The sequence below is a fragment of the Oryzias latipes genome, chromosome 9, assembly GCF_002234675.1.
Source record: "Oryzias latipes chromosome 9, ASM223467v1".
Classification (NCBI taxonomy): domain Eukaryota; kingdom Metazoa; phylum Chordata; class Actinopteri; order Beloniformes; family Adrianichthyidae; genus Oryzias; species Oryzias latipes.
Window position 1 is genome coordinate 2,282,419 of NC_019867.2, and position 14,509 is coordinate 2,296,927.

The window sequence follows — 14,509 nt, forward strand, 5'->3', positions numbered from 1 at the left end:
AAGGGTTGACAAACTAAATCAAAGGTATCCTTTTAGCAAAACACATCTCTGTTTGATTTGTTCTTTCTGAGAAACACTTCAACTGAGGAGAATGTTTAACTCATAATCCAACAGGTGTTGACCGCTGCATGATCAGAGTTTTGACACTCCTCAAACATATCAGGTGTTACTCATGAGGAATATATATATTTCTTTTTAATAAAGATTATTTCCAAAAGATGTCCTTCTTGCTTGTCTTCAACTTGTTGCAAGCTGCATCTTCATAAATGGACCGTGGTTGAGACTGATGCTGCTAATAGTTTACGATTTGTTTTGTAGTATTTTCAACTCACAGAAGCAACACCCAGCAAAAAAACCGAGAACCTGATCAAAATGTATTTACGACACAGGGACCCCCCCTCCAAAAACAAACAAACAACCAAAGAAAGGTGACATCACAGCAGGAAAAAATGCCAAAAAATGAACGGAGCCAAAATATTTGAAGGGGCTCTAAAGATTTTTTCCCAACAAATGAAGCCAAGACGTGTTTGTGGGTCATCCACAGGAAGTTTTAAAATGTTTATGGGATGGCCAACAGAGCTATGGATTAGCGGCCATGTTTTGCAAAAACATGCAAAATTTGGGGATTTTCCCATTATTCCATAATGTAGGAAAACAAAATGTTTGTTCGAGCAATCTTCACAAAGTCACCAGGTTTAGTCCACAACAGTCACCCAGGTAGGAGGCTGCCATTTTGAATTTTCAAGAAAATCCTCTTTAGTATCCTCTAAAAATTCCAACACCTTCTAGGGATTTTGATCTGTCACCTCCTAACACTTCAAGCTTTTGGGGGAAAAATGTTGGATTCAGAAGTTGCAGATTCTGAACGGCGTTAGGGTGGCAAGCTGGCAAATGTGGTGCCCCCCAGATGATCACACATTTTTCACTGGAATATTGTGGGAATGTGAAAAACATGAGTCCCTGGCTCAAGCTGAATAAAACAACATGACATACAATATAAACCTATTAGGAATGTGGGCGTAGTTAACAAAAACCTCGGTTGCCAAGGAAATCTGAAAATTTAATTTAGCAGATTCTTCTAAAAATGATATAGATCTGTTCGTCACCCCCAAGCGACCAAAATCTGAAATGGTTGCTATGGAGATAAAACCAACAGAAAAGCCAACATTTTGAAAAAAAAAAAACAGTGGTTAAATGGAGTCTTTCACATGCAGCTATGACCATGGAGACAAAATAAGAGGAGGAAAAGTGTGTGTGTGTGTGTGTGGGGGGGGGGGGGCAGCCGCTCAGCCAGTGGTGGTGGGTCAAAAGGGGAAGCCATACAACGCTGCTCGCGGCTTGAACATGTTTAATTATTTTAGTTCCATTCGGCCAAAAATGAAAAGGAAATAAAGTTTTCAGAGTCTTTTTTATATTCGTTTGAACATAAGCAAAACTTAGAGTCAAAGCTTCGATGTTTATTGGAATAACACTTAGGAAGTAGACTATATTGGACTATATTGCTTAGACTATATTGGACTATATTGCTGTCCTTTTATTTATCTTGTGTCTGTTGAACTAAACACCATGTGAGCATGACTCAGTGATGAACTGAAGCGCTCATCAGATCAGTTCTTTTTACTTACATTTTCCCTCTTGCTTCTCATGCATTTCACAGGGCTCCACCTCATCCCACACGGGTCCAACCTCTCTGCAGAGCAGAGCTTCAGGTCCAGCTCGTCTTTGCCCCCGGCATCGTAGATGTGTCCCCGGTACACGGCGCAGCCAGCTGCCTCCCTGGGGCCCAGCATGTGGGAGCACGCTCACCAGGTACCGTCTAAAGGGTTGTAGCGCTCCACTGGGAAAGATTCGGAGGTGTCAGGAGGTGGAACATATATATAAAGGATTCAATTCTGCACACAGTATATGAGTTACACAAACACAGTGGCTATTTAAGCCCAAGACAACAAGCTTCATTGATTTTCTAGATGCACTGATCTAAAAAAAAAGGGCCACTGATGGGAACGCCCGCTCTTTTTTGTTGTTGTTCCTGGATAAAACTCCAGAGTTTGGTGAAAACATGACAAATATAGACTCTGAACTTGGTGGGAACCCGAAAAGGTTATGAGAGTTTTGCTGATAAATGCTTCTCACAGACCGAAATGTTTAGTGACAAGTAGCGGCGCAGAGTAGCCGGTGTTTATCTTTGGCAGGGTCAGCGGGCAGAAACATGTGTGGGAGTGGGGGAGCGCATGCGAGTTCATGCCAGATGCACCAGACAAAGAGGTCAGACTAGCATTTTGATGCCATTAAAAAAAAAAAAAACTTTATCGCACGTATCAGGGCAAATGATCAAGTTCCTGTTTGCTGTTGTCTATCAATCAGAAATAAATGGATAAATGCCATTTAGTGTCCGTCCTCCTACGGGAAGAGAAATAACATGCAGAAATGAATGCCACGCTGAACACACAGAGTTAATGGCTGTTAAATCAGAAAATGTTCTTTAAGTTTACAGTATGACTCGTGCTCAGAAATAAATTCAATAGCTTAAGTGTTGTCATAAAACTCCTTTCCATTGACTTTATGTGAAACTGAACTCAAGGCTCATAAATTCTGACTTTCATTTGTATTGATTTAATTTCCGCTGCTCAGCCAAACACTTATTAAATATTATGTCATACTTTGTCTGATTGTCTGACAGAAATGTATATAAGATGAGAAGCAAAGTGAAAAAATCAGGCAATATAGTCGGTCCCACTCTGGAGGGCAGGTAGACTATCGGGGGGCAAGTTTGGGTGTGCTGAGAGTTTGGGGTGTCAGATCCTTCCGAGCCCCTAAAATGTAATAAAAACCTGCTATTATTTTATTGGTTCATCTATCCCATATAGTTATCTTCTCATTTGATCTACTTATGTCTTCCTGACTCTAGCCACTACATTGTCCGGGCTTGGGACAGGCACAAGCAGGGCATTGGTTTGTGCCCGGTTGAGGCAGCATTTTTTAGATCTGTCTATCTTTGTACAACTGTTTGTCCATCCAGCCTGATATCTTTTTTTTGGTCTTTTTTTATTTTGATTTTTATATTTTAGTTTTAATTTCTTTAGTTCATTGTGGCTTTTTGCAGACCACCATGTTTAGATGGCATCCTCTCCAATAAGACCAGCCTTGCAAAACAAAATCCTTACTCAAAGATGGTTGAAAAAAAAAAACGTTTTTAATTAAAAAAAGCAACAACAATAAATTCAAGAATACAGTCTTTTTTTCTAATAAAAGGCTTATTTGATCACTTTTTGCACATTATTTATAGGCAGATGATACAAAACAAACTCCTGATTATAATTTTATATGACAAATGGGTTGTTGAATTGTGTTTTGTGTTGCTTTCATAGAGTTTTGAGCATTTGTCACCATGTTCTGTCAGCTTTGCTTCTCGTGTTGAAAGTGAGCCGTTTTTCTATTTTTCAGTTGTTTCCTGCTTTTCTTTCCACATTTTATTCTTGCTTTTCTTCCTTTCATACCTCCCATCTTTACTTTCCCATAACTCTATCATCATTAATTTGAAGGGGATTTGGGAATTACGCTGACAGCGCAGGGAAATGTGAGATTCAGCAGGTTTTTGCCGGGCATTTCAGCCTCCCACCTGAGCTTAGAGCGCTTTCACCATCATTTCCTGCAATCACACACAGGTGGCCCTGCAGCACAGCAGCTCCCGCTAGGCTTCTTCTGGTCAACATTGGTGGCTGCATGCTCCATTTGTTTGTTTGTGGATCATACCTGCAGCAAATGAACAAACCTGCAGTCACTACATTATATATGCAGCGTGTTATGCAATCAGTTTTGTTTTTTCTGGTCTGTGAGCCCAACACAAATGCATCTAACTTCTTTTAACCAGGTTAATGATGCGAAAATGTTCTTTATTTATAGCATTTCTGCTTGTGATGATTTCTTAAGTAGCATTTCTTTTTGGAAATAACCAATATATCAATCAGCTTGTTTTAGGCACCCCCAAGACCTTAAATTATGATACCACCAGAGAGGTTTCACCCTCAGACTGTCTTTCTCTGAGGAATAGTGGTGAAAATGTTGCGCTGACACCAAAAAAGCACAGACTCTACAATACCTCTCCACAACATTCACGGCAGTAAAGCCATCATGTCCTCCAGCGGCGTACAGATACCCATCCATCGCCACCAGACATACTCCACTGCGGGGGCTGCTCAAGGGTGCTACATCTGTACTCCAGCAGTCTGAGTCTGGGCTGTACCTGCAAATCAAAGAGTGCGTGGGCCGGGGTCAGGGGGGTTTGGATGGCAACATCAGCCGCTGGTAATAGTACTTACAGGGATGAAAAAGACCACGGTTTGACTGCACAAATCTATGTCTGAAGCGTCTATTGTGAGCTTTTAGAGATACAAACAAATGCAGGAACTTTTTGTTGACATCTGCATAAACATCTGCCAGTCAGATTCATTTTGCCTGAAAGGCTGTTCAAATATAAACTATACAGCTTTTAGTGGGACCACAGATCAACCACTTCCCCCTAATTGGCAAAACCTTGGGAGCGTGTTACAAAAACCGTCTCTAAGAGATGAGCTGCAGGCATCAAACCACAATTAGGACCCGATGTTTTAGGCTAGAGTGACTAGGATGTAGCTGTCTATCATATTGTTCAAGGCTGATCAAGTCACTTTGAATGTATATGAAAAGTGGATGTAGGTTAAAAACCAACTGTATCAGACTTTAAGAACACATTTAGATAATTTTTTCACTAAAAATGAAAAGTGTCTGGTTTTGTGCATTTAGATGGCAAAAGGTCAAACCTCTCTGCTGATCATTTGACTAAAAAAGTCATGAAAAGTCAAGTAAAGATGCACTGTAGAAGAAACCAGGATTTATGTCAATCTTTCCTTTATTTTGTCTGTTATAAAGAAACATTGGACCAGAATGAAAAGTCTTTGTAGCAAAGATTTATAATTATTGTTTGTTTTATCCTTTTTCTTCCATTTCTTAGAAGAATCCCCAATGGTGCGATACATTATTATGACACGGAGTTATTATTACAGGATTCTGGTTTTCAGGATTACTGGACTTTAAAGGTTGATCTGCAGGATCCTCTCCTGCTTAAAGAAGCTTCCTCCTTTCTTGCTACCACAATTAGGAGCAAAACATTTTTTTATACGATCCTTTAAAAAAGTGGCCTCCAACCTTTTTCAGGACAAAAACCAATTTAATTATTCAAAGCATATTTTCACAGACTGGTGTCTGCGAGACTGAAGTGGGCGTATGATTTTTTTTTTTGTTAGCCCACAGCTTCCCTTAAATTTTAAGGGTAAAGCTTATCTTCATCCTCTGTAAAATATCTGCAGCTGCCTTTAGAACTTTATTTGCTCACTAAATTTAATGTAGGAACCATTAAAATGTGATGTAAATTTCCACTTATCCCATTTCTGTCAAAGTGGAAGCTACAAAATCAGACACCAAATTCAGCCTTATCCGATTTTTACGGTACAACGGATAAATAAAAAAACTAAATAACATTCACTAAAACTGATAATTCTAATTATCATAATAAACATGAGTCTACCGTTTGAACTACTTTATTAGCAACAACTGGTTGCTGAATCCTCTGAATTATTATTATGGTCTGTGGGAACAACTCTCACAGTAAATCTATATTTGGAATAAAGACTCCCGGTTTTGTCTGTTAAATGCTTTTATTTTGGAATTGAAGGGTCTTCTTTTGTTTTCTCACTGGCTCTTTTACGCCGTTGTCCCTGAAGAACAAGTTCTTGTGACCACATGATCTGGATAACCGATAATCTTTACAGACAAAATGGTTTCCAGCACCAAATAACAAGATTTGTTCTTTAAAAGGTCCAATGTGATTCAAAATCCTCGTTACGATCTGCAAAGGCTGCAGTAACACTCAGGTTTGACAAACAGCCTCATTGCTGGTTTTTTCAAACATACAAAGTCTTTTTTAGTTTTATGGCGATATACCGGGACAATAAACAATAAACAAGATTTTAAGATCTGATTTGTTTTATAGGCAGTTATTAGTTCAGTGCAGTCTCATCATCGATGGTGACTCAGAGAAACTGACAAAGCTGATAAAGAAAATTGGCTTTGTGCAAAAAAAAAGAAGAAAAGATTGATAGAAAACTTAAGGGCTTCTGCAAAGGAAACTAAAGATCTAAAAGCAATAGACGTGACCACTCACACACTCTCTACACCACAATCTAATGAAATTATGCTATTATCTTGAGTCAGATGCTTCTTCATTTATGCTGCAGCTGAAACTGGTGCACAAGACGACTCCTACCCATAGTAATAAACTTTCCCAATGACTGTAGCAGGAGGGAGGACACCTTTGGGATCAAATGAATCATCTATTATGCATTTCTTTAATAACTATTAGAATACATAATGTTACCTTTGAGGATCCAGAAAGTAGTGGGTCGTACGTGTATTATATCACAATCTATTCTAATAGTAACTTTTATTAATTCTTGGGGAAGAGCAAAAAATGAAAATGGGATTAGAAATCCCACTGCAACTTTATCACAGACTTGACAATTAGACGTGTTGACGTGATGTAGCGAAATAAAAACCACCACTAAACCTTAATTCATACCAAATAGGAGAATCAGACTCAACAAAAGAACCTTTTGGTAGATATTTGAGTTAAATTATCACAGGAGGACATCAAGGATTTTTATGAAGACCATAACATTTACGGAGGTCAACACAGTCAACTAGCATCCACTCACAAAGCACCATTGACTGTATTGTAGAACTGGACTGAGTTAGTGTGATGTCACCCATAAAAACTGGCTTACTTCATCAACCAAATTAAACTATACATCACTTTTCTACCTTGTGGCCAAACGCGCTTTACAGTCACAGTCCCATTAACCCACGCACACAGTGCCTTACAATGGTGCCAATCTAAGACTACCAGTAGCAATGTGGGGTTCATTGTCTTGCACAAGGACACCTCGACGTTTAGTCGGGCAGGGCAGAAACTGAACCTGCGATCCTCAGATCAGAGGTCCACCCGCTCTACTTTTGTACCAAAGTTGCCCCCACCAGATGAAATCAACCCAGCCAGCATTTTTTCACAATACGGATGCCGTCATGTTGGAGCCAGATGTCATCAGTAAGCAGTAATTGGCCCGAGTTGGTCTGAGTCTGTGTTTCTATGGCAACCACTCTGGCCAATCAGGAGTCAGCTTGTTGGAAGTCCACACCACTATCACTTGAAAGAGGGATACAAGAAATCTGTCAATCATTCATTCCTCTTCTTTTTTCGGGGTCAAGGAGACGCCGCAGCCTATCCCAGCCACTTGCGGGTGAAGGCAGGGGACACCCTGGACGGATCGCTAGTCTGTCGCAGGGTGTCAAAAATTTTGAAATTTGTATGTGGGAGCCAGCAGGCTCCACCTACTTTTACTGAGGAATCTGATTGGTCAGGTTATAGCTAGAACTACTAGAGTCCATGGGTGCTTCCTGTTTGGAACGCCAGGGGGGGAGGGGTCTCTCAGTTCAGTTTTCATAAACAGTCACTGCAAATGACACAGAAACCCTTCCTTTTAAAAGTGGGACTTTATTTTTCGTCTTAATGCAAGTTTATAGCGCATGCAAATTGGATCTTAGCTTGAACATTGGTTTTCGGTCTGAACTTTTTCTTCTCTGGATCTCGTCCTGTCCTCAGCGCTCGGATCCAAGGTTACGGCTCTAACTGAGAGCTCTTTCATGTCACAGAATGACACACGTTTCAATTACATGGCCTCTTCCCTCGTGAATCAACCTTTTCCTCTGGAAAACCTGCCCACTCCGGGGTGTCTGCTTTCAGCTTTTCAGCCCAACATAGCTAGTAAGAAGTAAAATAAAAACCCCAGAAAGCCTCAACGAAAATCCCAGAGTCACCAGTTCGATGTTAAGGTGGATCACAAAACTCCTGGATGAACTCGAGATCACTCAAAGAATGGTCAGGGTGCTAGCAAAGAGTAAGCCTTCCTCCTTTGGAAGCTCTGCTGTCTGACTCAGGAAGATTAAAATCAGTTGGCGTGTTTAAAGGGAAATGGAAAAACGCTGTGACGGATCTTTAACCTTTCTTACCTCTTATCCTCCCCACCTGCAGTGTAAATCCTGCCATCCAGTGCACCAACAGCTACACATGCTCGATTGTTGAACACGTGTGCTGTCGATCTCCATTCGTTAAGGTCAGGACAAAACCGCTCAAGCAGAAAGGACGTGTTGGACGGCATGCATCCACCAACTGAAACAATGAGGAAAAAGATCAAGTAAATTAACACGTTCCTAAATACAATCCTATTACGTTTGCTGTGTCTGCATGTATGTGTGTCTCCAGTAATATTACATTCTGAAACTTCCATAACTGTTTCTTTGTAGAGAAGCTCTGCATTCATTGCCCCTCTGGGTTTATTGTGCAGCACTTTCATGCTTCTCTGCTCCTTTCTTAAAGATTCGCTCTTCATTTTGTTGCTCTCAAAAGCGCACTTTAAACGTTTGTTTCAAAACACCGGTTCTGTTCCTCACACGCACTGCCAGCAAGTCAAACATTAATTATTAACAGAGAATCCCCTTTAGCACATCAACAGCCCCAAACAGATTGGAGCAATTACAGTAAAAGATGACCACAGTGGTCTCCAGTCACTACAGCACAGAGAGTGCACTTTCTGGCCTTAATTGGGTTCATCAAAAAGGGAAGCAGATGTTCCCATTTAATGAGCATCACACCCTTTTTGAAGAAATACTATAGACTGATAGGACTCATGTAACTGTAATAGTTCTGGTTTCATACATGTTGGATCCCTGACAAACACCAATATGGGGAACAGAGTGCAAACTTTTCATGGAACAAAGTTTATCACCTGATGAATCTGTGTGAAATGCTGTTATTTTTAGCCTCCCACCTGAGCTTACAGCATTAGGACTATGAGTTCTGCTCATAGTACCACCCTGGGATGAACGTTCTTATTAGCTCAGTTTCTTTCTATTTGCTCTGTGTCGAGCTCCCTCCTCATACTACATAGCCCCACCCACAAAGGCTCTGTGTCCGTCCCGTCCCGAGGTTTCTGGCGTCCCGTCATCGCAGTTCCAGTCCACTTTCTCATTCGTAGGGAAATGTATAAACAGAGTCCATTTTTGAAGCTTCTCCTACAGCTTTAAGGCCCACCGTCCTGCTACCTCTTCAAACATACCTGTTAGATCACACCTGATACAGGCAATTAGTATTGATAATTAAAAATTCAAGAAAGTCTGAGGGGAAAATGTCTTAAAAGGGTCTGTACCAAAATGTATCTTCATGACAAAGTCTTAATGTGTTGCTGAGTATATATTTGGATACCAGGAAGCTGTGGTGGTTTAAAAATTGTGCACCATTCAAATCAACTCATGGCTCCATTCTGAAGAGCGATAAAACCTGGCTGATGCTCACTTCCTTTGAGGGAGTTTGATCAGGGATCAGTCTTGTTGTTTAAGACTAAGTATGCAGTCATACAGCAGATTTATGTCCCACAACACTCCTACTGAAGGACCAGATTGTTTTGATAATACTTTTGCACTTTTGAACCCCCGCCACAAAGTAAAAAATGTATCAAAATTTGCACGCACCTAAAAACTGGTGAAAATGAATTTTGGGCTTAGTGCACAACCCCCCCCTCCCCCCACCCCCACCCCCCAAAGATGATGACATCACAGTGGGAGAAACGGCCAAAAAAATGACTGGGAGCAAAATCTCTAATGGGGCTCAAAAAAACATACATTTTGAAATCAAATAACAAAACCAAAACACGCGTGTTGGGAACATGCAATAGGAAGTTTTAACATTTTTATGGGAGCTATGACTTGGCAGCTATTTTGAGGCAAAATGTGAAATTTGGTAATGTTCACATTTTCCCGCAATATGGGAAAAGAAAACTTTTGTTGGAGCCATCTTTGCATAATTTTACAGAAATGTCATCAGGTTAAGTCAGCAACCAAAGTTTGGTTGATCTTTGACCTTGTAAAGAGGCCGCTATTTTGAATATCAAAAAGAAAAAAAAATACTTTATTACCAGCTACAAATGTAAACTTCTCCTAGAAATTTTGATCTACTGCCTCCTAGCTCCTTAAGCATCACTGGCAAGATAAATGCTGTTAGCGTGCAAGCTCTCAATAGTGGCGTTTCCCTGCTGCTCGTACCAAACATTATGAAAATGTAATACGTGGGTCGTTGGCTCGAGCTAAATGAACCTATGTGCCACACAATGTGAACATATCAGGAATGTGGGCGTGGTCAACACAAAATCACTGTTGCCAAGGAAACCGAAAAGTTCGCTCCTCCAGGCGACTAAAAATTAAAATGGTTGCTATGCAGATAAAACCAACAGAAAAGCTAACATTGAAAAAAAAAGTGTTTGTTTTATTTAAAGAAATCCCATGCAGCTCTGACCAGAGAAAGGGAAGTGTAGCACCCGCTCACCCAGCGAGGGGGTGGCGAGGGCAGCCTACAACGATACATTCCGCTCACAGCTTTAATTAGAATTATAATGTAAAATAAATGCGCTTTTGATGTAATTTCAGTTCACTATTTAGTTTGTTAGTCTGAAAAACAGAGTATTTTCCCCCCAAAAATTGTGTTCCAGTTCATTTTTAGATTAGCTTGTTTGCAGAAATGAGTTTCTTTTGGAAATAAGTCTTTGAAACTGAAGTAAATTGGGTTTTAGCAGCTGCAAGGCTGGTTAACCCTGTCTCAACTCCCCTTCCTGATCCCAGCCTGGCCACAGCTTCCCACAGACATGCAGAGGTGCAAACACCTGGCTGATGCCGACTGCAAGCCACCTTTCTGTAAAGGCCTGCAGCAGCAGGGGTCTCCTTGACATTTTTCTGTTTTGAAGAACACACACGCAGATAATCTCTGCATGTGAGGCTGCCACTGACCCATGAACATCACGTCACCCTGGGCTTCGTTTGCAGGGAGCTTGGCGAGTCGAGTACTGATGGGAGAAGGGGTCGAGGTGGCGTGATTAGCGGGCGACCTGGCTGTCATCTGCATATTGCAGCTTTCTGGTTCCTCCATGGAGGACACACAAAAACACACGTGGATGTGATTAAACTGTCATTATTTCATGATGCAAAACATTCTTACGGTTTTTCAGGATCAACATGGTAACATTAGGGGCTTACCCTTGTTTGTCGTGCCCCCCCATGCTTTATCTCTTCAGTGGTTTGCTCAGGTTCTGCAGTCACACAAACTGTCCTCTTTGTCGTTTTGTAGCTTATCAGCACCCTACACTTGGCTGTCCACGCTTACTCTTCAGTTGTGACAGTCCAGCGTTCAGCTGTGAAGGACATTCGTTACTCTGGAGGTGGAAAAAAAACCTTCTCCTCTTAGCAACAACACCCCCCCCCCCCCCCCACCACCACCACCACATCAGCTTGAAGCCAAAGATCATTGACAGCCATCACTTCCAGGACCTGTGGACATTTGATCTACTTTCACTTCCTCGTAGGATCTCAGTGTTTCTGTGAATATCTAGTGAGAAAAAAGATGCAAAGATTTCACTATTAGCACTTTATCTACTGACAGCCATTGCTTTCAATTGTTCTTATGACCGTATAAAGGGACTTTTACTTATTACTGTTTCCTTTTGTTCGTGTCATTTATTTTTGGGCATGTTTGCGTCGGGGGTTGCTAGGACACTAATTTCTAATGACATTGATGCATATTTTACAATATGCATGGACCCTGAATTTGGGGTAAAAGAAGGTAAAAGTTGGGAGCAATAATTCAGTAAATGTTACAGGAAGAAGATGCCAAGTGGAGTCTGCAGGTTGGAAGTTGAGCAGATCCTTTCACAGAAAAATGGAAAACAACGAAGACAAGGAGACAAAAAGCAGTCGATGCTCAAAAAAACAAAACATGAAGCCTTCTCTGTATTAATATATCACTTACCATCATTCACTATCCACTTATAAAACAAAGAAAACCAAAAACTCATTCTTATATTCAAGCATTTGGACAAATATGACTTTGTTCTGCTTTGACTTTTAGGTGTTTTATTATTTTAGAATAAATTTTAGTTTGTGTCGAAGTGCTTTCTAAACAAAGATATCATTATATTACTTAATAACACTGCGGGAAAAATGGCAGGATCAGATCTGAACTCTATTTTTTAATCTGGGTTTTTTATCTTTCGATTTCCACCACAGCAGATGCTGGTGTCACTTTAGTGGAAGGATTTTGTTTTTTCTATGCACGCAGCTGCTCTGTGAAGTCAAATCTCCTGCAACAGCAGCACTTCTACAATCCCAAACAGGATTCAGGGGGGTACAGGGGGAGGGGGGGGGGGGGGGGCATGCCGTTGAGTTACATTACTGTTTGTTCTGGAGGAACTTTATTCTGCACATTTCCTTTGAAGGGGTCCAGATACTGCATCTTCTTCCAGCTCCCTCCTGCAAATCTCCAACGGATCTCGTTGCTTCTTTCTTTTCTCTGCTCGCATGACGACATTTACCCATGGATGTCTTTATTTATATCTGTGGAGCAGAAAGCCTTCCAGTTGCTCTCATGATTCATCACATGAAGGTCGAAGGACATGTCACATAGAAATCCAGTGTTGTCACAACTGTAGAGGACATTTCTTGAAGATGAGTTTATCTGCATGAAAAAAACGAGTAAATTCGATATTTGAAGGCATATATACATATTTTTTTATGTAACTCTGAAAGATTTTTACATTTTATCAAAGAAGAATGTCTGAATACAAACTTTTCATTAAAGTTTTTTTTGTTTTTTTTTGTTCTTGCAGACAAAACTGAGAAGGCAGGTTGAAGGAAAGGTTCTTCAGTAATGGAAGACCTCATAATTAAAGCAGGACACAGAACCTGTAAATATCCCGGCTTAAAAAGTTGTAAAGCTTCATTAAGGTGAAGTGGTAACAGTAAGATATACTTCAGAAAATTCTACTCTATAAATGTCCCCTATGAGACCCATGCTTTAGTCTGCAGATTTCCTCAAACTATCTTCAGGAGCTTGTAAAGTTATTCAGCAATTAAAGCTGAAAAACTCAGAAGATTGGAGTTTTATTAAAGTCTTCATTGAATAGAAATAAAAAAACAACCAGAATGTCTCCTATAAACCGTAAACATGTCCCCTCTCGCTGCTTTCTTAAACTGCATCGTCATAAAATCACCAATTTCAAAGTGCTGTTGACTCCTTTAAGGTCAGGATCATAAATATCTGGACTTAATTATTATTCAGAAGTTTAAGACCTACGGGACCGTAGCCAACCTCCCTGAACGTGGCTGGAAGAGGAAAATTGATGACAAATTGAGGAGACGGAGAGTTGGAACTGTATCCAAAGAGCCCAGAACAACCTCCAAAGACATTAAAGGTGAACTCCTAGATCAAGGTACATCAGTGTCAGATCGCACCATTCGTGGATGTTTGAGCCAGAGTGGACTTCATTGAAGACAACCAAAGAGGACACCACTGTAGAAAGGAAATCATCAAAAAGCCAGACTGGAATTTACAAAAATGCATGTTGACAAGCCGCAAAGCTTCTGGGAAAATGTCCTTTGGACAAATGAGACAAAACTGGAGCTTTTTGGTAAGAAACATCAGCTCTATGTTGGTAGACTCAAAAATGAAGCATCCAACCAAAAGAACACTGTCCCTGCTGTGAAACATGGAGGAGGCTCAGTTCTATTTTGGGGCTGCTTTGCTGCATCTGCCACAGGGTGTCTTTAAGTTGTGCAAGGTAAAATGAAATTTCCAGATGATCAAGGCATTCTGGGTAGAAATGTGCTGCCTAGTGTCAGAAAGCTTGGTCTCAGTCGCAGGTCATGGGTCTTCCAACAGGACAACGATCCAAAACACACAGCCAAAAACCTCCAAGAACGGCTCAGAGAAAAGTGTTGGACTATTCTGAAGTGTCCTTCTATGAGCCCAGATCTGAATCCCATTGAACATCAGTGGAAGGAGCTGAAACATGCCATTTAGAGAAGACACCCATCAAACCTGAGACAACTGGAGCAGTTTGCTCATGAGGAGGGGGCCAAAATACCTGTGGACAGGTGCAGAAGGCTCATTGACAAATACAGAAACCGTTTCATTGCAGTGATTGCCTCAAAAGGTTGTTCAACAAAAATTAAGTTATGGGTACCACAGTGTCGTGCAGTCAGGAGAGGCAGGTGAGGCTGTGCCTCACCTGTCATTATGGGAAGAAAAGAGAAAAAATAAATTCAATTATTATATTTAATCAGTAATTTGTGCTTTGCAGTCATTTTCCATTTAAATATACCATTTCTGGGTGTTTTTTCTTTTCAAAATCGCTGAATTTCCGCATTTGCCGTTCAGATACTGAGAAGTGACGTGCGATGAGGCACCAGCCCGCTGAGCCTCACCTTGGATTGCGCAATACCTAAGCAGTTAGACGGTACTGCTGTCTCTCTGTATGTCGGTTCAATCACTTGTACCATATGAGCTGAGTTTACATAATTTAGCAGATGTATATGATGT

General features: G+C 40.7%; 1 protein-coding gene across 4 annotated transcripts in view; it reads left to right on the top strand.

Annotated features, from left to right (window-relative positions):
- LOC105354674 overlaps window positions 1–14,509 on the top strand; it is a 44,980-nt gene that overhangs the window by 5,543 nt on the left and 24,928 nt on the right. For all 4 annotated transcript variants that reach the window (XM_020705684.1, XM_011478785.2, XM_020705686.1 and 1 more), the window contains exon 2: window positions 1,658–1,809. In XM_020705684.1, coding sequence (XP_020561343.1) covers window positions 1,658–1,809 — 152 coding nt within the window. The remainder of the gene's footprint in view (window positions 1–1,657; window positions 1,810–14,509) is intronic.